The 21,230-nt window shown below is 40.6% G+C and overlaps 2 protein-coding genes across 6 annotated transcripts; one reads left to right on the forward strand and one right to left on the reverse strand.

Moving 5' to 3' along the window:
- Positions 1-11: 11 nt before the first annotated feature.
- On the forward strand, positions 12-16,770 carry didum (dilute class unconventional myosin). 4 transcript variants are annotated; one of them, XM_026813941.1, is made up of 22 exons: positions 12-563; positions 7,236-7,660; positions 7,843-8,143; positions 8,309-8,620; positions 8,843-9,331; positions 9,404-9,610; positions 9,670-9,792; positions 9,893-10,191; positions 10,257-10,875; positions 10,952-11,143; positions 11,209-11,571; positions 11,693-11,989; positions 12,061-12,166; positions 12,546-12,732; positions 12,837-12,863; positions 13,072-13,270; positions 13,333-13,426; positions 13,533-13,589; positions 13,758-13,928; positions 13,985-14,660; positions 14,731-15,013; positions 15,441-16,770. In XM_026813941.1, exons 1-22 carry the CDS (start codon positions 537-539, stop codon positions 15,558-15,560), a joined length of 5,574 nt encoding a protein of 1,857 aa, XP_026669742.1. In that variant the 5' UTR covers positions 12-536; the 3' UTR covers positions 15,561-16,770. The 4 variants fall into 4 exon arrangements, with proteins under 4 accessions (XP_026669742.1, XP_026669743.1, XP_026669744.1 ...); XM_026813942.1 differs by having other exon boundaries at positions 12,840-12,863; XM_026813943.1 differs by lacking the exon at positions 13,533-13,589.
- CCT5 (chaperonin containing TCP1 subunit 5) lies at positions 16,522-20,141 on the reverse strand. 2 transcript variants are annotated; one of them, XR_003389255.1, is made up of 8 exons: positions 19,914-20,141; positions 19,071-19,495; positions 18,804-18,996; positions 18,205-18,474; positions 17,734-17,919; positions 17,198-17,516; positions 16,863-17,129; positions 16,522-16,734 (listed from the first exon to the last, which is right to left on the reverse strand). XR_003389255.1 is itself a non-coding variant. In XM_018025440.2 (7 exons), exons 1-7 carry the CDS (start codon positions 20,019-20,021, stop codon positions 17,005-17,007), a joined length of 1,626 nt encoding a protein of 541 aa, XP_017880929.1. In that variant the 5' UTR covers positions 20,022-20,141; the 3' UTR covers positions 16,836-17,004. The 2 variants fall into 2 exon arrangements, 1 of the variants encoding a protein (XP_017880929.1); XM_018025440.2 differs by lacking the exon at positions 16,522-16,734 and having other exon boundaries at positions 16,836-17,129.
- Between the last annotated feature and the right edge of the window lie 1,089 nt (positions 20,142-21,230).

Consider the following 21,230-nt stretch of genomic DNA (forward strand, 5'->3'; position numbering starts at 1 on the left):
ACGTAGAGGGGCGCCGAATCCAAACCCGATAACGAACCAGCTGTGGCAGTGCCGTCGTACGACGTTTACGTGGAAGCACGGTCCTCGCGAAAATCTATTTCCCGCTACGTTGCTTTCGTCGTCAATGATTTAAATTAACGAGCCTCGAAAAACGACGATCGTCGTGTCAGAAAATCGTTCGAACGGTACACGGCGCGATTCTCGCGTTCCGTCTTATCGACTTTAAGTGTTTACCACACGGGACCACGGAACAGGTTGAATAAGGGTGAAGGATTTAAAAAGAAAAAAATGAAAACAAAACATAGGAATAGGAACGTGCCGTGACCAAGTCTCGAAGTGATCGTCAATATGTATTGTACAGTCGAAAGGAAATAACAGTGATCGCACGAGTTTTGATCAGTCGGAGAAGTATCGTTGATTTTCTTATCTGCAATCAGGTGCGTGAGCGTGTGTGTGTGTGAAAATCGCGTGTGCCTGTGGGTGCTGGATCGCCTCGCTTGTACCTGACCTGACCTAAGCGAGCAGCTGGACCAACGATGACTACCAAGGAGTTGTACGTTAAGGTACTGAAACGCTTCGAATTTTCGCCTCACCCTAGGTAGATCGGGGATCCAGTTCCGTAACTGGTTTAACAGCTTCGCGACCAGAGCTTGCCTGTTGACATTTCCAATTGACATTTCGCGAAAACCGAACGATTTTTCAATTGTCAACCTGCTCATGGGACGAACAGTTCCCATCACCGGAATTTTAACGACGATTGACGAGCGTCTAACGTCGTGATGAATTGTCTGTTTGAAAACGACGTTTCCATTTTTTATCGTCGCCCCTCAGCTAATTTATCGGTGCTCGTATTCTCTTTGAAATTCGAAGCGAGAAAGTTTGCCCTGTCGTTGAAGCACGGTGATGAAGCGGAAAAGGTCCTCGAGTAAATATGTTGAAAGAGCGCAGAAGTTATTGTGCAAACCTTCTGACAAGAACGACGGTTCTTAAAGAGGAGAATGTTTCTTATCTTTCTAATTGAAATTACACAATCTTTTCAATGTTAGCGCGAACATTTGCTGTCTGCGAACTCATTCAGATTCTATCGATTTTCAATTTGCTCACGATATTATGTACTTAGTCACTTATTTTGATTTGTACGAGGTTGTGCGCGTGGAAACGTGATATCGATTACGTTTTTAAGGCTGAAAAGCTCGTTGTTAAAATCTCGAGAGCCGACGAGACGTTATTTCATATAAAATTGAATGTCATACTTTCTTCTTTCCTGCATGCCGTTCATGCATAACGTAGAAGATTAATTGTTTGAGAAAATATATCGCTCCAGTTGATCCTGAAATATACATCGAGTGATAAAAAAATCTTCCCTAAAAAATGAACGATTCCAATATGAAAATTATTCATTTGATTATAGCAATTGATTCGAATGTGAGAAAGCGAAGATCAATAATTACTGTCAAATGCTCTGAAGTTTCGAAACCTACATTTCCCTTTAAAACCCACTACATCAGTGGCAAAAGCGATAACACTTGTATACAAACGATCTACCAGGAATTATCATTTTAAAACGTTTGCTGGTCGTCCCTGAATATGAAACATTTACTGATTACAGTGCTTGGCACCTGTCCATATCTAGCAATAATTTTTCAAACGACTGATACGAGCTAAGGTAACTGATGTACCAAGAAGAACACATATGGTTTCCCAAAATCTATGGTGTTACGTTGTTTTTGTAATTCCTTTCACTTTTTCATGTACATAACTAATATCATGAGATTCTTATTATAATTATTGGGTTGACAAATAAATAATTGCGGAGTTTATCTTAGACTTCTTATTTAAAATGCGCAATCACTTAGTTACCAACCCAATAATTTGATAAACGTACTTCACTTTTGCGAAGTGTTTATATGCTCGTTCTTGATTTTCACCGTGCACATTACGCAACACTGGGTCATAAACGTTTTGTCGAACCGGTTCGAAGACATCAGTGCGCGAACCGAGGCAGTCATAATAAACTAGAATATCGTCTAAGATAGACACATAGGTAACCACGTTGCTAACCGGTACTCGGCATAAGGAAATAATGAAATTAAATATATTATGCAAGAAACTGAAACACGAACCGGAGAGCCCCGATCGCACCTTTACATTTAAAGGTAAGCCAACCCTGTTCGAAACTGTTGCTCGCACGATCGGTTCGAGGAACGTGATCTACTATAGAAACCTCGCTAGCCAGTTCCTTTTCCCTCGCGATAGAAAAGCAAAACGTACAGCAGAATAGATTGTCCTCCTTGCTCTTTCGTTCGCGTACGAACGCACCACGACTTTCTCTCTCAGATTTTATCTCAAAGGTCAAGGAGATTTACAAATTCGTCACCCGATGACTATCTTAATTAACCGTAAGAATTTCTCTCCGCTTGAATCGAGTCGCAACGGGCCTCTTTAATCCTGAGGACAATACGTCAATCTAGTATGTAACAATCAAAATATTATCTGAATAAATGAGAAAAGATCATCCTCCTGCGCAGCCTCCGTGAAAAGAGAGGATTCCTCGCAACAATCTCCCACGAAGACATCCCGTTTCACGATCTTACTCAACAGAGACACCGTTCAGAGTTCACCGAGCTCGCGTTCTCACGGCTGCGAGCATTGCTTGAAAAAGGATCGGAATTTACATGTACAATTAGCCTGCGTTTTATGCATTCATAAGACTTACGTATAATAGTAGTTCAGTATGTAATAAAATTAAAAGTAGTAAAACGTGTGTACACATTTTTTGCACAAAAACCCGCAGTCCGTGAGTCTGTGAGTGATACGTTATCACCGCATATGAGCTGCTCTGTATTCTGATTAAACTTGATAGTTTCCGACAGAGAACAGACTCCAATCCTCATTTACTTTATTCGCTCTGTTTAAATTAAGTTTTTAATTCTGAGTTCAGAATATCAAAAGCTGAATGCATATTTTAATAATAAAAGGAACGTTTATCTAAAACACATTTCATATTTAATTATACATAAATATCCCCAATCTGCTTATATTGAATCTTTGAGGTACGCGTAAAAACTGGAATTAGTAGCGTGCGTGAAAGTGCGTTTGGTAACTGGCGGAGTGAACGCTGCCAATTTGAACGCACGTGGTAAAAAAGCGTAGGTTGGAAACTTGACCCGGTTATTCCCAATAACATAGAGAGAACCCGGGACCTTTCTCAAGAGCAACGCCGGGCTATTGCGATCGATCTTGCGGCGACAAATACGATGTCAAGCGGTTTCCAAGTACAGCATGGTGCTTCGATATAGTATTATATTATCATACACTTTGTACTCCCCGTTCCATGCACATTGCTATTTATTACTCGCAAAACGTTCTCGACCAGTGCAGTAATTTCATATCGAATAAAAAGCTTAAAGGATGGAGAGCAATAATTCTTTTACACGTGCAATCGTTTAGAAGTTTTCTGTTATTTCATTAGAGGTAATTGAAAACTTTTTGCAAGTCTTCCTTATAAGCTCATAGATAAGTGGTATTACTATCTGTGTATTTTTACATTAAATGAGTGCAATTAAGAATCACATTCACAAATATCATAATTTATGTGGAACGGAGCTTTGCATATCTTCACTTACTTTTTACTAATTTTCTTTGGGATAATTTGTAGTAATACAATCATAAACGTTGAAATGTGGATGTTAAAATTCATTGTTTGAGGCAGTTGAAACAGTTAAAAATGATCACAAGGGCAGTCGTTCGATCATGCTCGTGGTCGTCAAACATGAAGAAACACGATTGGGACTTCATGCACATTTACTTTACGACCGTCGAACAATTGTGTACTTAATTGATGCATGTGAAATATCGCGTTTTCACAACGTGCCGATATTTGCATTCTACTTCCTACTATCGTATAATTCTGTAGACCATCGAGTACGTACTTGAAAACTGTTAAAATTATATAGCTTAATTATTCCTACTTTCTTATCAATAGGAATTCTCAAATTATATTTAATTACAGTTGGCAATGATCGTGTGAAGTTAATTTTGTTCAGTTGAAACGCGCAAAGTTAAATGCTTTGAAATAGTGTCAGTATAAGAAAACGTGCGTGCCATGAATGCTTCCGCATTTGAAATTACACGATCGGTTATCACGAACAGTTATGTACTTGTAGTATGTACACACTCTGTGGGAGGAATCGTTAGCAGAATGATTCATCATCCGGAATGACTGCAGATAAAACGCGAGATATAAGCAACCGATCATCCGCTTTTTACTTTTGCTCGAATGTCGTGAATGAATGTTTGAGAGGCTCGCTTCAGCACTTTGCGGTGGTGATTCGCGATCGCATTTAATTTATTGCAAACATAGTCGACAATGTTCGTCGCTGTTAATACTTATGCTTCAGTACACTAACTGAACGCCTGAAAGACTCGCTTTGGCACTTCTCAAGGGTGATTCGCGATCTCATTTAATTTATTACGGATATAATCGATAAGATTCGCTGCTATTGATGCGAATAGAACTTAAAAAAGTTGCGTAGTTGGGACAAACGAGTGGTGACCGTGGGTGGAACGCGACAGAAGCCGTAGATCGGTGGTCAGTTGGCAAAGCTCATTGTCAGACGGTGCATACGAAAGGACTGCATTTACACAGGCGCCGAAGCTTCCCTTACGTGTACACATAATTCCAATTACGCTCTTCACAGTATCTTCGCAACCCCCTAAAGTTTCAATATTGCAGCAATATGTTTCACTAGGATAAACAATAGTCTTGGTTTAAGTCTTTAAATGATTCATGTAATCGATCATTGACATTGAAATCAATTTTCATTTACAATTTGTAGTTTAGCCATCACGTTTTGAATAAATTATTTATAAAAAAATGTTCCTTCCTTTGACAATTACTATTGTCTGCATTTGAATGATCCTTTCACTGGTTAGTAGAAGCAGGTAGTGAACGAAAGAAGGCGCGAAGTAGTTCATGAATGGGAACCAGCGATTTGCCTATCTAATTACCGATTACGCAATTTACGCGTGAGAATTCCGGGTCGGGGGAACAAACGCTAATTGATTCTGAATAAAAAATAGGGAAGCGGTCTGTTCTCGTTTTTGAACTTTCGATTGTCGCGTGTATGGTTCACTCTCGGTTCCAGCTTACCTTTTCAATTATAACAAGCTGCGTGGGAACCCGGTAGATACCATTCTGCTTTTTCTATGCCTCGCCGCGAGTAAGACTTAGAAAGGTAATCGTCGTTATGCACGTAACGTAGAAAGCATGGGAATATTTCTCCGACGGATCAAGTCGACCATCAAACGGTCATCATAGGAGAAAGGATAGTATTTACATAATTATTCAAATTCCATTTTGTCCTCGTTTAGTATTGCAAGAACTGATTGTTAAATGTACAAATAATTTATCCGTAAAAAGAATAGCTGTCGTCCCGTTGAAGAAAAGTAATCGATTTTTGGTGAGAAAGGAGGTCAAAATGTTTTGTAACGTATATTATTTCCTCGTTGATAAAATTAGGCGAGGTAGAAGCGTATAACGAGCACAGACTGCTGTCATTCCTTTAAAATTGCAATTGCCGTGAATAAACTGCGCATGCAAATTCCTGTTTTCATAAATAAAATTAAAGAACGTTTGTTCTCTCTTTCTTTAAATATTGTAAATTACATTCTACTTTGGATATTCTGTGTTTCTTTCAATTATTGAAAGTTCTTATAAATGTATAAAAATCCGCGGTCTACTTATGGATCTGTTACGAAAATTCTGACACCTTAAGTAATTCGTGAATTCCACAAAGTACGCACGCACACAACACGTTAAACACGTATGTGCAGTTATAGCAAGTCCCGAGGTTAGCAATCGGCTGACCTCGAAACATAAACGTGAAATAACCGCGGTAAAACGTAACGTGGTATTATAGTAGCTAGAAATTACAATGCGTGGTTTATACTTCGACTCATGTGTCTAATTACAATCACACTTGCAATTATAAGTTTGCTAATTCTAGTTAAACAAAAAATGTTCGACTTCGTCCAAGTCTCCTTCCATCGGAAGTTTAATGGAACTGGAGAAAAGTATTATAAGTTTAACGTAAATGATACAAATGGTTTCTCTATCATTCTCTACATTCATTTGTCACATTCAGAAACGAGTTTTCTCCACGTTTGACATAAAGTTGAAGCAGTTTGCTTCTTATGATTTCAACGTCTCTTTTCTTCGAATTCTGAAATCTCGTTTCTTCTTGAAGACACATCAGTGCCTCTCTTTAAGTAGAATATATTAAATATGGTTCCCTCCTTGGGGAGATACGTATATCTTTGACCAGTTCTTTGGTGTAACGGTGACACCATAACAAAAAGAGTGCCCTAGGGAGCGGTGAACGTTCCCGTTGCTCGATATTTCTTCAGATCACGTAATCTTTCTGTACGTCGCAGCAATAAATTTCGGCGTTTCGTGTCTCGTTTGTCAGCTCGAGTATGTACAACTTCATCGAAACCGTTATGAACATTTCCTTTCGCAATGCAAAAAACGACACAAAGGCATTAATCGTGTAAACGTTTAAAATATCGTTTACCGACCTATCGCTATTGTCTCGAACTGTTAACGAAAGTATTTCACATCTTACTGTTAAAAGCAACTTATAACACCTTTAACGCGACAACCGATCCCAATTTGGTGCGCTCGGCGTAGAAATCGATACGTTCATGCTGTATCGTCGACCTCGTTTTCATACGTACCTGCGGCTCGCAAAAAAATGGAAAAAGCGGGTCATCTTGAAAAGAAGGAAAATTGGAAGCTAAGTAATTAACTCGCGCGAGCTCGTTCGCGATGTTTACTGACTTCCTGTGCGGGCTCGTACCTCCGGGCGATACTGTCAATTGAACTGTGAAAACTTGGCCCGTAAAACAGCGTCCCTACCTCTTTAGAATCGTGTCACGAATCCCGAGTATCGAAAGTGTCTCGACTCTCGTCAAAGGAAATATTTGTAAATAGTATTTAGCTTTATACTATCATGTAACTGTTCACACGTATCTTGCCATGACGTATTCAAGAATATTGAGAGTGATTGAACTCTAATGAAAGAAAATATTTGTAGATAGTATTTAGCTTTATGACTACTCATGAGCACATAATAGACCTGCGCTAAATATGAACAGGTTTACTTCGGTTACTGTACTACAGGCGGTTAAGCAGTTTTAGCAGAGAGAAAAAACGGAGTGTCTATGTTTCTCAGGGTGCTAAGGTATGGGTGCCACATCCAGACAGAATCTGGGAGACCGCGGCGCTCTTGGAAGATTACAAATCGAATCAGACGACCCTGAAGGTTCACGTGGACGATGCGAATCAGACGAAGGTCTTGGTGATAAAGTCAGACGCCGACCTCCCGCCGCTGAGGAACCCGGACATACTCATAGGGGAGAACAATTTGACTTCGTTATCGTTCCTCCACGAGCCGGCCGTACTTTACAATCTTCAGATACGTTTTCAACGGCACAACATTTACACGTACTGCGGCATCGTGCTGGTGGCTTTCAATCCGTACAACGAACTACCGATTTACGGAACGGACACGATATGGGCGTACAGAGGCCAGGCGATGGGCGATTTGGAGCCCCACATATTCGCCGTCGCGGAGGAAGCTTACACGAAACTCGAAAGGTTAACAGATCTTCTATTTTTCAGGCTACGGACTTTTATATAATATGTACTATCAGTTGATTCAATTAGCAATTCATCTGAATTTTTATATTAATCATTGTATAAAAAAATAGTACAACAATTAGTACATAAAACATTGTATTAAACACGGTGTTTACGAATAGAATGCATAAAAATTGTAGGGAGGGTCACGACCAATCCATCATCGTTTCCGGCGAATCCGGGGCTGGGAAAACAGTTTCCGCGAAATACACTATGCGATACTTCGCTACCGTCGGCGGTTCAACGACCGAAACTCAGGTCGAGAAGAAGGTCCTCGCTTCTCTGCCCATTATGGAGGCCATCGGTAACGCGAAGACAACGAGGAACGATAATTCGTCGAGATTCGGGAAGTTCATTGAAATTCAGTTCAACAAACATTACCACATCACCGGAGCTAGTATGAGAACTTATCTACTCGAGAAGTCAAGGGTCGTGTTTCAGGTACTCGCAGAATAATCGCGTCGATTATTATGAAAATGGTATAGAAAAATAGAAAGATTCTCGTATTTATAATTTAAATGAAAGTTAGTGAAGAATTACCAGTTTCATAATGACCATCACGTACTTAAGCGATCCGAAATTCGAATTAAACGAATGATTCCTTAGGCGTACGAGGAGAGGAATTATCACATATTTTATCAGATGTGCGCGGCCGCTAAGCGCCTTCCGCATTTACGTTTAGACCACCAGAGGAACTTTCACTATTTAAATCAAGGGAACAATCCCGTCATAGACGGTGTGGACGATTTAGTATGTTTCGACGAAACCGTAAGCGCTCTCACGATGCTTGGATTCTCGTCGAAGCAGCAGGACGATATGTTTCGAATTCTGGCTGCCATCATGCATTTAGGGAATGTAAATATATATGGTTCCGATAACCAGACCATGGGAAGCGACAACGAGGCCAGCTACATTCACGTAAATCTAGCGATTTTAATTATCTCGGTGACCAGGAAAGTCAGCGCGGATTTTTATAAAAAAATAAAACATTTACTCGGATTCAATGATGTTGAAAACGTATGAGATCGAGGAGTTTCGATCATTCGAATCCTGTACTGTAGATCCACGCGGACTTCCGGTACCGAGACGACATGTACTTTCCACCGAGAAAATCGATTGACGCACGCTTTCCCTTTTTAGCCGTCGGACAAACACCTTTTAATAATCTGCGAGCTGCTAGGCATCGACGTGAACGCGATGAGGAAGTGGCTGTGTCACAGGAAGATCGTCTCGATGAGGGAGGTGTTCCTGAAGCCGATGAATGTCGAACAGGCGGTCGGCGCGCGGGACGCGCTAGCCAAACACATTTACGCTGAACTGTTCAACTGGATCGTTGCCGGTATCAATAATTCGTTACAGTCTCAGAACAAACCGCAGTGCTTCATCGGCGTCCTCGATATTTACGGTTTCGAGACCTTCGAAGTGAACTCGTTCGAACAGTTCTGTATAAATTATGCGAACGAGAAGCTTCAGCAGCAGTTCAATCAACATGTTTTCAAGTTGGAACAAGAGGAGTACTTTAAGGAGGAGATCGAATGGACGTTCATTGATTTCTATGACAATCAACCGTGCATCGATCTCATCGAGACCAAACTGGGTATCCTCGATCTGTTGGACGAGGAATGCAGGGTCGGTAATTCTAAAATCTCCTACGAGTCAATTCGTCGGATTGTATGATTGTCAAACAGTTATTTTACACAGATGCCGAAAGGCTCGGACAGCTCTTGGGCCGAGAAACTCTATGCGAAATGTGGCAAATCGAAGCACTTCGAGAAGCCACGGTTCGGCACTTCCGCTTTCCTGATCCACCACTTCGCCGACCTGGTGCAATACGAGACGATAGGCTTTTTAGAAAAAAATAGGGACACCGTTATCGAGGAACAAGTCGACGTTCTACGAAACGGAGATGTACGTAAAATTCCTCCTCGTGTACGTTCGTGTATCTCATGAGTTGTTTATTATTTCAGAATAAATTGTTGAAGAAATTGTTCAGCGAGGAAGATCCGAAGCTTGTAGTGCCGCCGAACGTGAGAGTGAAAGTATCTGCTCAAAAACCAGTATTAAGTACGCCTAAGCAAAATAAGAAAACGGTAATTCGAACAAGAAACTGTTGACTAGTTCAGAGTTAAGAACGGTGTCTGTCTAAAATCCTCTATAGAAAAATTTGGATAATCGCGATGAAATTTGTAGGTAGGATCGCAGTTCCGTGACTCGTTGAACATGTTAATGTCGACGCTGAACGCGACCACTCCGCATTATGTGCGCTGTATCAAACCGAACGACACGAAGGAAGCATTCGAGTACAACCCCATACGCGCGGTCCAGCAATTACGGGCATGCGGTGTCCTCGAGACGATACGGATATCCGCGGCAGGATTCCCCAGTCAGAGGACGTACAGTGAATTCTTCCTCCGATACAGATGCCTGTGCAGGTTCAAGGAAATACGACGGGACGATCTCAAAGAGACCTGTCGACGTATATTAGAAAGGTCTGTTACCTGTACATTCGACTGGTGCAACGGAATTAGCTGAATCTCGGTAATAACTTGTTTAGATACATCAAGGATGAAGATAAATTTAAATTCGGAAAAACGAAGGTCCTGTTTCGAGCTGGTCAGGTAGCTTATTTAGAGAAGCTGCGAGGGGAGCGGCAACGTGACGCTTGTATCATGATTCAAAAGACGGTGCGGGGTCTGATTTATAGTAACAGATATAAAAAGATACGACGGGCCGTACTCGGTCTACAACGATACGGTAGAGGGTACATCGCGAGGCAGAAGGCTCAGGCTGTAAGGGAGACGAGAGCCGCGATAAAGATACAAGCCTGCGTCAGAGGATGGCTGCAGAGGCGTCGGTACCTTCAGATAAAACGCACAATCCTTGGTATTCAGACGTACGGCAGGGGTAAACTAGCGAGGGAGAGGTACAGGTTGATGAAGGACAACGCCGCCGCGATCGTGATTCAACGATTCGCCAGAGGATACCTCGTGCGAATGGCTTGCAAGAAAAAGTTAAGGGATATTATTATTGTTCAGTCGAGCGTGAGAAAGTACTTAGCAAAGAAGGAGTTCAAGAGATTGAAGGCTGAGGCGAGGAGCGTGGAGCATGTGAAATCGCTGAATAAGGGATTAGAAAAGAAGATTATTACGTTACAGCAAAAAATAACTGAACTTGTACGTTGCAATTTCATTTCTTACTCGCCGGGAGCTCTGATATTAAGAGTGAACATTTGATCTCTTCTTCTTATAGACGAAAGAGAATCAAGTGCTAAAGAACTTCCAGAACGAGGTGGTAGACATGAAACACAAACTCGAAGGGTTGAAGTCTGTAGAAGCAGAGAACAAGAAACTGAACTATGTACTCTTAAAGAAAAAGGAGGAATTGGAAAAGATACAGGAGATAATCAAAATTGAGAGAGATGAAAAAATGGACATTTTGCTGGTAATTTGTTAACATGAAATTCTGAGTTTCCTATTAGATGATTTACTAAACTTAATGTGTTATAGGACAAGGAGAGGAACAGCCAAGAGAAGGAAGAACAAAATAAAAAGCTTCAAGAGGAAATCGAGAAGCTGCAAAAAGAACTGGCGATGGCTAATGAAAAACTGACGAACGATCAACGCGGTGCCGAGGAGATCTTGAAGCACCGTTTGGAACAGGAGAAGGATCTCCTCCTGTTGGATCAGGATCAAGACCGCGGCGCCTATCAGAAACTGCTGAAAGATTTCCACGAACTGGAGCAGTACACGGAAACATTGGAACAGAAACTCGCTATGAACGGTCCCGCGCATTCGCGATCGTTGAGCAATGCTTCCAGCGGTAGTGGACAAATCGTATCCGCGGAATTATCACAGGAAGAACAGAATCTGGTAAGATCGTATCTTTAATCTAATTTCTTTCTGACTCAATAGTTAGGAGCTGGAGTTCGAAATATAACACGTGATTAACTGATTAATTGCACGAGTAACGAGCTTTCGTTTGATCTCGAAGGATTTGGGTTATGGATCGGTGAGATCGACAAATTCGTCGTCGACTCCTTATTCGCGGGTGGAGTCGATTAATTGGCAGCAAAGATCCGACAGTCCGCCCGATGGAGAGACGCAATCGCATAAATCGCCCTCGGAAACGAACGGACCGACACACGCGCCAGTAGACATCGGCCTGGTCTTAAAACTTCAACAAAAACTGAAGGACGTTGAAAAGGAGAAGGGCCGATTGATCAGGTTGGTAGAAGATCTGGAACGAGACAGCATCGACGAAACATCAAGGACGCAAGATTCATTCAGGGTAATTTCTAATACAAAAAATACGAAACGCTGGAAGAAGAGAGGATATTAAGATGTATCTTCGATTTGTAGCTTCAAGAATTGGAAATGGAAAATGCCCAGTTAAAGAGAGATTTAGGTACACTGAGGCAAAGCGTGTCCTCGGTCGGTGCGCTGGGCGCGCAACAGAATCTAATGGGTAACTGCTTAAAATATGTGGCTAAGGGATTTATTAATTATTGGGTTTTTGGGGAATCGTGATTTCTGTTCTAATTTCACGTAATGCTATTAATCAGAGCTTCGTTTGTAACATAGTACGCGTACATTGCATCCTCATGGGCTTCGCATTTGCATTCACCGTCCCTCATCTGCTTCATGTACATATATTAGTACCAATAAAAATACTAGTACATAACATTGCATATTCTATCTTTCCCCTTACACATAACAAACTGCTTAACTCTTTTACTGTTCAAAACATTATAACAAATAAAACGTTTTAGTAACAATTTCTTTCTTTCAAAATTCTCTTGAAACATATAAGCGGATAAATTGGAGAGACATAATTTCGCTTTTAGGACAATTCGACGCGCTTCAAGAAGAGCTCGAGAGAAGACGGGAGGAATGTATTCAACTGCACAGCGTATTAGCCGACAATACGCAGAGAATGAAGAGCTTAGGCTCGAATTATGGTCGGGATGTGGATATCATTAACGAAGACGGAGAGCTGGTTCTTGCCTTCGAGACGCAGAAAAAAATCAACAGGTATTTTAAAGTTCCCTGTACGATCGAATGTTTATTTCTCCGTGAGAAGAGGAAACCGTGTCTAATCGTGGTTTTGTCGTTTGTGCATGCACGTCGATTTTCAGTAGACTTAAGTCAAAGGCCTCAAGAGAGTGAGTTGAGAAGATATTTTGCCCGCGATTAATCCATCATGATTCATTTAGCAATTTTTACGCTGTTCAGTCGGGATCAACAAAATTTTAGCGAAATTCATCGATTGCTGAACATTTCATTACTTTAGTGCTAGTTTCTTCGAGTGAACGAGTTCGCGGAGAACAAGGTCACTGGCGTACTTAATAACTTTTAACGTTTCGCTTAAAGGCAATTAGAGGATGAACTTCAGACGAAGGAGATAGGATGGCGAGCACGGAGGGACGAATGGATGGCGGAGATCGATAAGCTGCAGGAAGAAATTGAGAAGCAACAGAGATTGCTGTCTGTGAATCTCAGCAAGTCGCCACAGACTCAGACCGAGGCTTATATGCAACACGAAATAGCCAGGCTGACATCCGAGAATCTGGTAAGTATCTAATTATTAATCGATATCATATACGTATTATTCAATTAATAATTTGAATACAGGAACTGCAGGAGAAATACGACAAGATAGCAGAAGAATGTAGGAGATTCAAGAGGCAATGCAAGATCCTAGCTAAACGACTGAGAGATGCTGGCTGTAAGTACGAGTCTAATTATAGTATAGAATAATTAAATAAGAAACTGAAGAACAGTGATGGAGAATTAGAGAATTATAATATTGTAATATTTAAATGCTTGCAAAGATGAGGGAGACGAAACTAAGGAAACTAAGGATCGGCCTTACGTTTCAAATCGCACCGGTGAGCGTGTGAATCGATGTTACCTCATCTCGTTTCACTCACGATTTATTTTATTAGCGATTCGCACATCTTCACCTCTTTCATCTTAGAATTCTCCCATATTTCAGATCTCACACTTTCACCAAGTACTTGTTCATCTAGAATAATTGATTAATGTTTATTTTATAGTACCAGATGCTACAGACCCTGCAAACGAGTCTACGATCATGTCTTCCACCGGTCATTCGGGTGAGAGCAACAGTAATTTGCCAGCAATCCGGAAGAAAGAAAGGGACTACGAAGGGATGTTTGAGTTTAAGAAAGAAGATGTCAACGTGATGATACGTCACCTCGTAATCGGTAAGAAGCTCGATCAATCTTGATCTCCAACAGCTTATGAGACGAATTTGTTTCAGATTTAAAACCCAGAGTCGCGGTGACATTGTTACCTGGCCTACCAGCTTACATCTTGTTCATGTGCATACGGCACACCGATTGTATAAACGACGACGAGAAAGTGAGATTGTTGTTAACCAACTACTTGAACGTCGTGAAACGTGTCGTAAAAAAACGCGAGGACTTCGACTCGAGTGTGCTTTGGCTCAGCAACACGCTGAGGCTGTTGCACTGCATGAAACAGTATTCCGGTGACAAACCGTTTCAAATTAAAAACACCCCGAGACAGAACGAACAGTGTCTCAGGAACTTCGATCTAAGCGAATACCGGGTCGTGTTGAGCAACTTCGCGCTTTGGATTTTTAACAATATCGTGACGAACGTTAAAGAGAGGATCCAAGCGTTGACGGTACCGGCCCTCCTCGAACACGAGGCGATATCGGGCGTGAACTCGAATAAACACGGCCGGCCGAGATCCTCTTCTATGGGAGAGGAACCGGAGTCTACGCAACAGAAACTTAATAAACTCCTGAACGAGCTTACCTTCGTATACAAGACTCTTCAATACCACGGTGTCGATTCCGAGATCGTCGTGCAAATTTTCAAGCAACTTTTCTACTTCATGTGCGCCAGTGCCCTGAACAATCTTCTTCTGAGAAATGAGCTCTGCCAGTGGACGAAGGGCATGCAGATAAGGTTCGTCGGCTTGTTCAACCCGGTCACTTTTAACTTGATCGTTTCACTTGATCCCATGTTTCGTTTTTAGGTACAACTTGAGCCACTTGGAACAGTGGGGAAAAGACCGAAGGTTAGAACACGCGTCCGAGGCGCTAGAGCCAATTATACAAGCGGCGTACCTTTTGCAAGCCCGTAAAACAGACGAGGATGTAAATTCCGTTTGCGAGATGTGCAATAAGTTAACTGCGAACCAAATAGTGAAAATTCTAAATTTATACACGCCCGCCGACGATTTTGAAACGCGCGTGCCGGTATCGTTCATCAAGAAGGTACAGGCGAAACTGAGCGAACGCGGCGAGAACAACGATCAAGTGAGTATGAATTTTGTTAAGTTCCCGCGCATTTATATTCAAATAAAATAACCATGAAACTGAGAAGAACTACTAGAAAAGCGAGTTTTATGTATGATCGTACGAAAGCTTGGTGCTACTTAGGCATCCGAATTAGTGGTGTATGAGAACTCGAAAGTATGCAGAAGCAGGTGATCGGGACGGGCCGGGTTTCCGAATATTTCTAGATTCACGGTTGTCTCGAGATTCTCGCAGACCACTAATCCGAACGAATCATCAGTTGACGGCAAACTGGCAGCATACAATCATATTTCATAGCATTCTGCCAGGGCATAACGCCTATCACGATTTGGCACTAGTTTGCTATCTGTTTGGCTTGTCAGTTCTCTGATACAGCCTCGCAAACCGATGCCAGAAATAAGAGTTACTTGATTAAATTTTGTTTCAGCTGCTGATGGATCTAATGTACTCGTACCCGGTAAGATTCCCGTTCAATCCATCGGACATCCGACTGGAAGATATTGAAGTACCGGAAGTACTCCACTTGGCGATGCTCAAAAAAGTGTAATCATAGAAAGGGAGAGAATTTAGTTAGCGGTCCCGCTCTGTGCATATAACATTTAGTTGAGTAACGCGTAATCAAATTCGTATAGCCTATTTATTAAAATGAGGTAACGGAGGAGAATAAAATATAATTAGATTCATTCGGCAGAGTCAAGTAATGCATCGATCGGGTCATCGATATTACCGTTTTATATATATTTTTTTTACTCGCGTCATTCCTATTTTATAATAATATTATTTCTAGTTTTGTCCGCAAAAAATTGTAAGTTCTTCAAATTCGTTCTGTCGGAGACACGCAGCGTTTCCTCGATAATGTTCGTAAATACTTCCTCCCTCAATACATATTGTTCACCGTCTTTGGAATCGCTTCGACGGTGTTCTTATTTATTAACGATGATGATCTGTAGATTTATTTGCAAACATTCGCGAGGGAACGCTGTGCGTGCATTTTTCGTTATTTTGAAATTGTATGTATAAACGTACATGTACATACCGGTTGAATCAGCGGATGGTGTTAATATAAGGCTCTGCTGGAGCTTGCAATCGATACAATCTGGAAACTGGAAAGGTGTATTACATAGACGTATGTACGGTAACGAAGAAGCAATGCATTAGATATTAATAACGCGAGGTGTATACGATGAAACGAAGTGCCGAATTCTGTATCGCGTAATACAGAAATGTTGTTGTCAAGATTAAAAATGTTTAAGAAACGCGTTGTCTCTCGATATTGTTTATCGAATGTTAACGACGAGATATTGCAACTCCGAGCAAGAACTTTATTCGGGCGATGCTGGAAAAATGTACTTAAATAAAGAATGAAATCTGAATGGATATTGTAACGTTACGTTGGGATAGATTGTATATTTTGTGATACGAAGAGACATCCCATAGGCTGAAGAGAGTGGAAAACAGATATATATATATACATTGTTGTTATAATTTATAAATATGTACACAAGCGATTGTATTATATTTTGTGCCATTTTATTAATAGAATGTAACAAAATTCTATTACCTACGTCGATCGATCTGCATTTACGTACGCTTCACGGATATACGTTCCATAAAAAGCATTATTTCTTTTTGAAACCGAATTCCCACGATTCGTAATGTACAGAAAGAACGTTTGTTTACACCCATCACACCTTGACTCGATGTGACAAATTTATTTGTTCCTACAATGAAAATAATAAAAAGACCGTTAATGAAAATGATACTCTCCTCGATCGACCCATGGATTTATCCGGAGTACAGGGATTAGATTTCATCGATATCATTAATAGTAAAATGTTTTATTTCGTACCATGTTACGTATAAATTATCATCGTCGTACGAACGAGAAAATATTAATTGAACGTAAGAATTCCATCAATTAGAATTGTGAATGAAGCTCGAACAAGCGAACAAGGTGAAATGAAAATAAAGAAAGGCATTATGCGATATATTCAGGCCGCGTCGTTCGGTGAACGTATGTCATCGATCTTTAGTATCATTTTGACCAGTTGAGTAGCCAACATGATTTGTTGTACCTTACTCGTCAGCGTCTCGATCACGTTCTGCACTTGCATGTCTGTAATAACAAATAATCATTAATTTCTAATTTATCGTTATCAAAAATAAAGAACGCAGAATACGTACCACAAGTGCCGCGATTTAAGCAGTCGACGCCGAGAGTAGGATTATTCTCGGCTATCTGGCGTGCCTTGATTTCAGCCAGTGAATCAACGGGCGACAGGCCGGAGTTCTCAGCAAGCGCCATGGGCACAGCTTCCAGCGCTTCGGAGAATGCGCGGAAGGCGTACTGTTCCAGGGTGCTGATCTTGTTCGCCTTGGCCGCGCATGCAAGAGCGCAAGAGATCTCGGCCGCTCCTCCGCCGTACACGATTTTCTGGTTTTTGATCACGTTACGAACTGTGCACAGCGCGTCGTGAATAGCGCGTTTCGCTTCCTCGATGATCTAAAGTATTTCATTAAGTTCTTTCACTGAACCAGTAAGATTGCTGCCGTATAAAATTGTAGCATTACTGATATTAGAATTGCAAGTAGATTGAACAATAAAATGTATATCGTAATGCTTTAATTTTGCAAGGTGTCTGGTCAGTTAGGTATATTTGCATACCGCTGAAATTCTCCTTGCTCACATTGTTACGCGAATAAATTACGAAGTATGTTACCATTTTGTTTCCACCACGGATGAAGATGGTAACTGCTCGAGAGTTCTTGCATTCTTCGATGACTAGCATCCGATCCTTAGTAGTGCCGAACGTAAGTTCTCTGACGACACCCGCGTGACCTAGTTTTTCTGGCGTCAGTTCTTCGAACCGAGGAACGATACGACCACCAGTGGCGATAGCTATTAACTGAACAAATTGAAAAGCATGGTTTCACATCTCCTTATTCAGATTTCCATAGAATTAAGAGAAGACGAATCAAGCCCTCAGATCTCATAATCCTTTGGTCACAAGAGCACTGCAGAAGAATGATAACTAGCTGAAAAATTTCAGAGATCTCTACTAGTTCACGAGGAACTTCGATCTAAAAAATTGTACAACTAGTTTTCAAACTCCTACCCCTCTTCCGTTGAGTTTTTTTCATCATCGGGCAAACTGGATGAACGTATAATTAACGAGAGTTGTTGGACTTACCTCGATCTCCGGGCCACCGACCCATCTTACTGCTGGTAGTTGATTTTGAAGGAGGAGGTGATTGGCTTCATCGTCGAATCCCCATTGACAAATAGCAAGAGTCGCACCAGCGTCTTTCACTCTCTTTACCATTTCGGTGAACTTCTCCCGTTCGTAATCGCGCAACGCTCTATAATCGTCGACCGAAGTGACATCCAACTTATGTTTGGTCTTAGGTTTCGGTGGTTCGAACGGACACGTTAAAATAGCTAACTTAACATCTTCTAATCTCTGCAACAAATAACAAGACCGTATGTCTTTAGTAAAAGAATGCATAATTCGAGCTCGTCGGAAATTGAGAAAAATATTTTCAGCTCTCATAATCTTTGATCATTGAAGCCACTGCAAAGACCGAATTCCTGAATAGCTGTTTACACAAGATCTCGAACTTTTCCCCAGGTTACCAGAAAAGTATCCAAACGAACAGTTCCAAGTCCCGTAAATAAATCAGCTAAACAGATTTTCCGAATCTTCACCCTTCTCTATATTTTTTTTTCATCATAAGTATAACATATTTTCAAGAGAATGTAAAGAATATTTTGTTTTACAATTAATTTTACCTTGGGCATTTGAGGATGGCTGAAATCTTTGTCAATAACGACGCCGCGCACTAGAATAGTGTCTTCTAGCCTGCCTCCAACTTTTCCTTCTACTTTTATCAGTTCAAAGTTAACATCACGTGTAGCAGGATCCAGAACTGCGAACACAGCGTTCACAGCTATTTCCGCCATTTGCCTATGACACTTGTTGATACTGAAAAAGATAAAGATGCCCTTGATATTTCTTGATTACATTGAATTCCGATAATTATGAAATATTCTTATTACATTTTCGAGCCAAGACTGGTCATAGCAATTTTGATGTAAGGCTCCAAGTTGTCTGGAGTGCCTTCGAAGTCATACACAATCTTTTTTAAATGATCCGTCGCACACTCTGCTGCCATTTCAAAACCATCTGCTATTCTAATTGGATGAATTCCCTTATCTAACAGTTGCTCTGCTTGATCCAAGAGAGCTCCAGCTAAAACGACTACTCCAGTAGTACCGTCTCCAATTTCATCGTCCTGAGATTGAGATAACTGGACCATTAATTTAGCAATTTCATGGTCCACGTCCATGTTTTTCAGGATTGTTGCTCCATCGTTCGTGACAGTGACATCACCGTCGGAACTGACCATCAGCTTGTCAAGGCCCTTAGGACCCAACGAGGTTCGCAAGATATTTGCAACATTACGTCCTGCCATAATATGTGACTGCAATAAAAAAATAACTATTCGTCATAAAGAAGTATTCGAAATAATTCCAAACGGGAATCTCGTCGAACAACATCGGGCCTTATATGGGCAAAAGTCGCAGGCAATACAACACGCTAAATTTGCTCAATTATTAATAGTACTAATTTTTGCGTTGGAAAGTTAAAATTCATATAACAGAATAAAACCATACAAATTCGTAATATGTATTAAAGAAAATGAGATTTCTCATGTTCGAAAATTAATTGCCAAGCCCAAAATGTCGCCATTGTTGTTTCACGTGGTCGATGGAAAACAGAAAGTGAACGAAAATTCTCATTCCTTGGTTCAGTAGGGGAAAGATATAATAATGAAGAAAAATATTATTTTATTTCGATCTGACAAGTCTATAAATGATTCATTTAAAATACGGTGTTACCTTGATGGCATCGGTGCCGGTTAGACGCTTTTGCTTCTCTTGATCACGAAGGATAATGAAGGTCCGACCATATTCGTCGAAGGCCACGGTACCAGGTAACGTGGTCATTTTGCTCGTTTGATAAACGTTAGTAGGACAATTCCGTTTAAAACAATTCTAGATTTTGTACACTCACGTTCCCTCGTCGTCAGACCTCGGCGACCATTTTGTTGGTCTGAACCGTCTGAATTTATCGTGAATTCATCATGAGAACAGCGCCGCCTATTCTGGAAAGTTCGGGCGGGTCGAGCACAACCGCTCAATGATGAAGTGAGTTGGTGAGTAGTGACAGTGACCTTCAGGAGCAAAATATTCAACTTTAATGTATTTTTTATAACGGATTTTATTAAGTATCGAGTTAAATAAAAACCGTGCAAAGAAAAATGACGAAACAAACAGTAGTGATGAACTTTATATGTATTGTAGAATTACACAGTGATATTAGTGATTCTGCCAGTAGCATTAGTGAATTCCGAAACGAAAAACGGTACTGCCCTTAAAGTTAACGTCTGGAATGGAAAGAATTATGTAAAAATAACAGAGTAAATATGATTCCTTTATTTTATTCCTATACTTTATATTTACTCAACATTCTTACGAATAAAAACCTGCCTCATAAAATTACGTATGCAGCGTCTGTTTTCATCACTTTTAAATTGACAACGTTTGTTTGGAGTTAAAAGTCATCCTGTAATAGTCTTGAAGTGCTACTAGTTAATGTTAAACTTCCAAATAAGTGTAGAATCGAAATGAAAAGAAAAGATGTTTTTAAACGACAATCATTTATTATAATATTCAATGGCGAAAGTAGAATACAGTTTTATCAGCCAGAGGCATTTTCTATTCGGGATTGACACCGTTTTCCGCTGAGGATGATCAAAAAAATGTGTTGAGCCAACGGTACATGAAACAATTGTTACAACTGTAGCACGGTCGCGTAATATAAAACAATGACCCTCGGTCAGTTATTACAACATTTAAGTTACGCTAAAAAAAATATAACTCTTATTACCAGTGACAATAATTCTTTCGTATAAGTAAAATATCGTTTTTTGCTGTCACTCAGCTTGCCTAAGAATATATATGTTATGTATAATATATCTATAATATCTCTTAAACATTCATCTTACATATAATGGGTATAATTTTTGGAGTAACTTTGCCGGTCACGTTCACTTTCATAAAGTAATAGTCTGTACTTGTAAAACAATTTTCGAAAATTCGCTTCGTATTAAGATTGGCAATATAAAAGAAAACCAAGTCTGGAACAAGCATCTT

Source organism: Ceratina calcarata, unplaced genomic scaffold (genome assembly GCF_001652005.2).
Source record: "Ceratina calcarata isolate Rehan_Ccalc_2016 unplaced genomic scaffold, ASM165200v1 scaffold351.2, whole genome shotgun sequence".
Lineage (NCBI taxonomy): Eukaryota > Metazoa > Arthropoda > Insecta > Hymenoptera > Apidae > Ceratina > Ceratina calcarata.

Bases quoted from the DNA above. Each gene is read 5' to 3' on its own strand.
- didum (XM_026813941.1), top strand. From the start codon at position 537: ATGACTACCAAGGAGTTGTACGTTAAG. The intron at 12,167-12,545 runs GTAACTGCTTAA...TTTCGCTTTTAG, and splicing joins CGCGCAACAGAATCTAATGG to GACAATTCGACGCGCTTCAA. The intron at 15,014-15,440 runs GTGAGTATGAAT...ATTTTGTTTCAG, and splicing joins GCGGCGAGAACAACGATCAA to CTGCTGATGGATCTAATGTA.
- CCT5 (XM_018025440.2), bottom strand. From the start codon at position 20,021: ATGACCACGTTACCTGGTACCGTGGCCTTCGACGAATATGGTCGGACC. The intron at 17,517-17,733 runs GTAACATACTTC...GAAATACTTTAG, and splicing joins TCCGTGGTGGAAACAAAATG to ATCATCGAGGAAGCGAAACG. The intron at 17,130-17,197 runs GTACGTATTCTG...TTGTTATTACAG, and splicing joins CTTAAATCGCGGCACTTGTG to ACATGCAAGTGCAGAACGTG.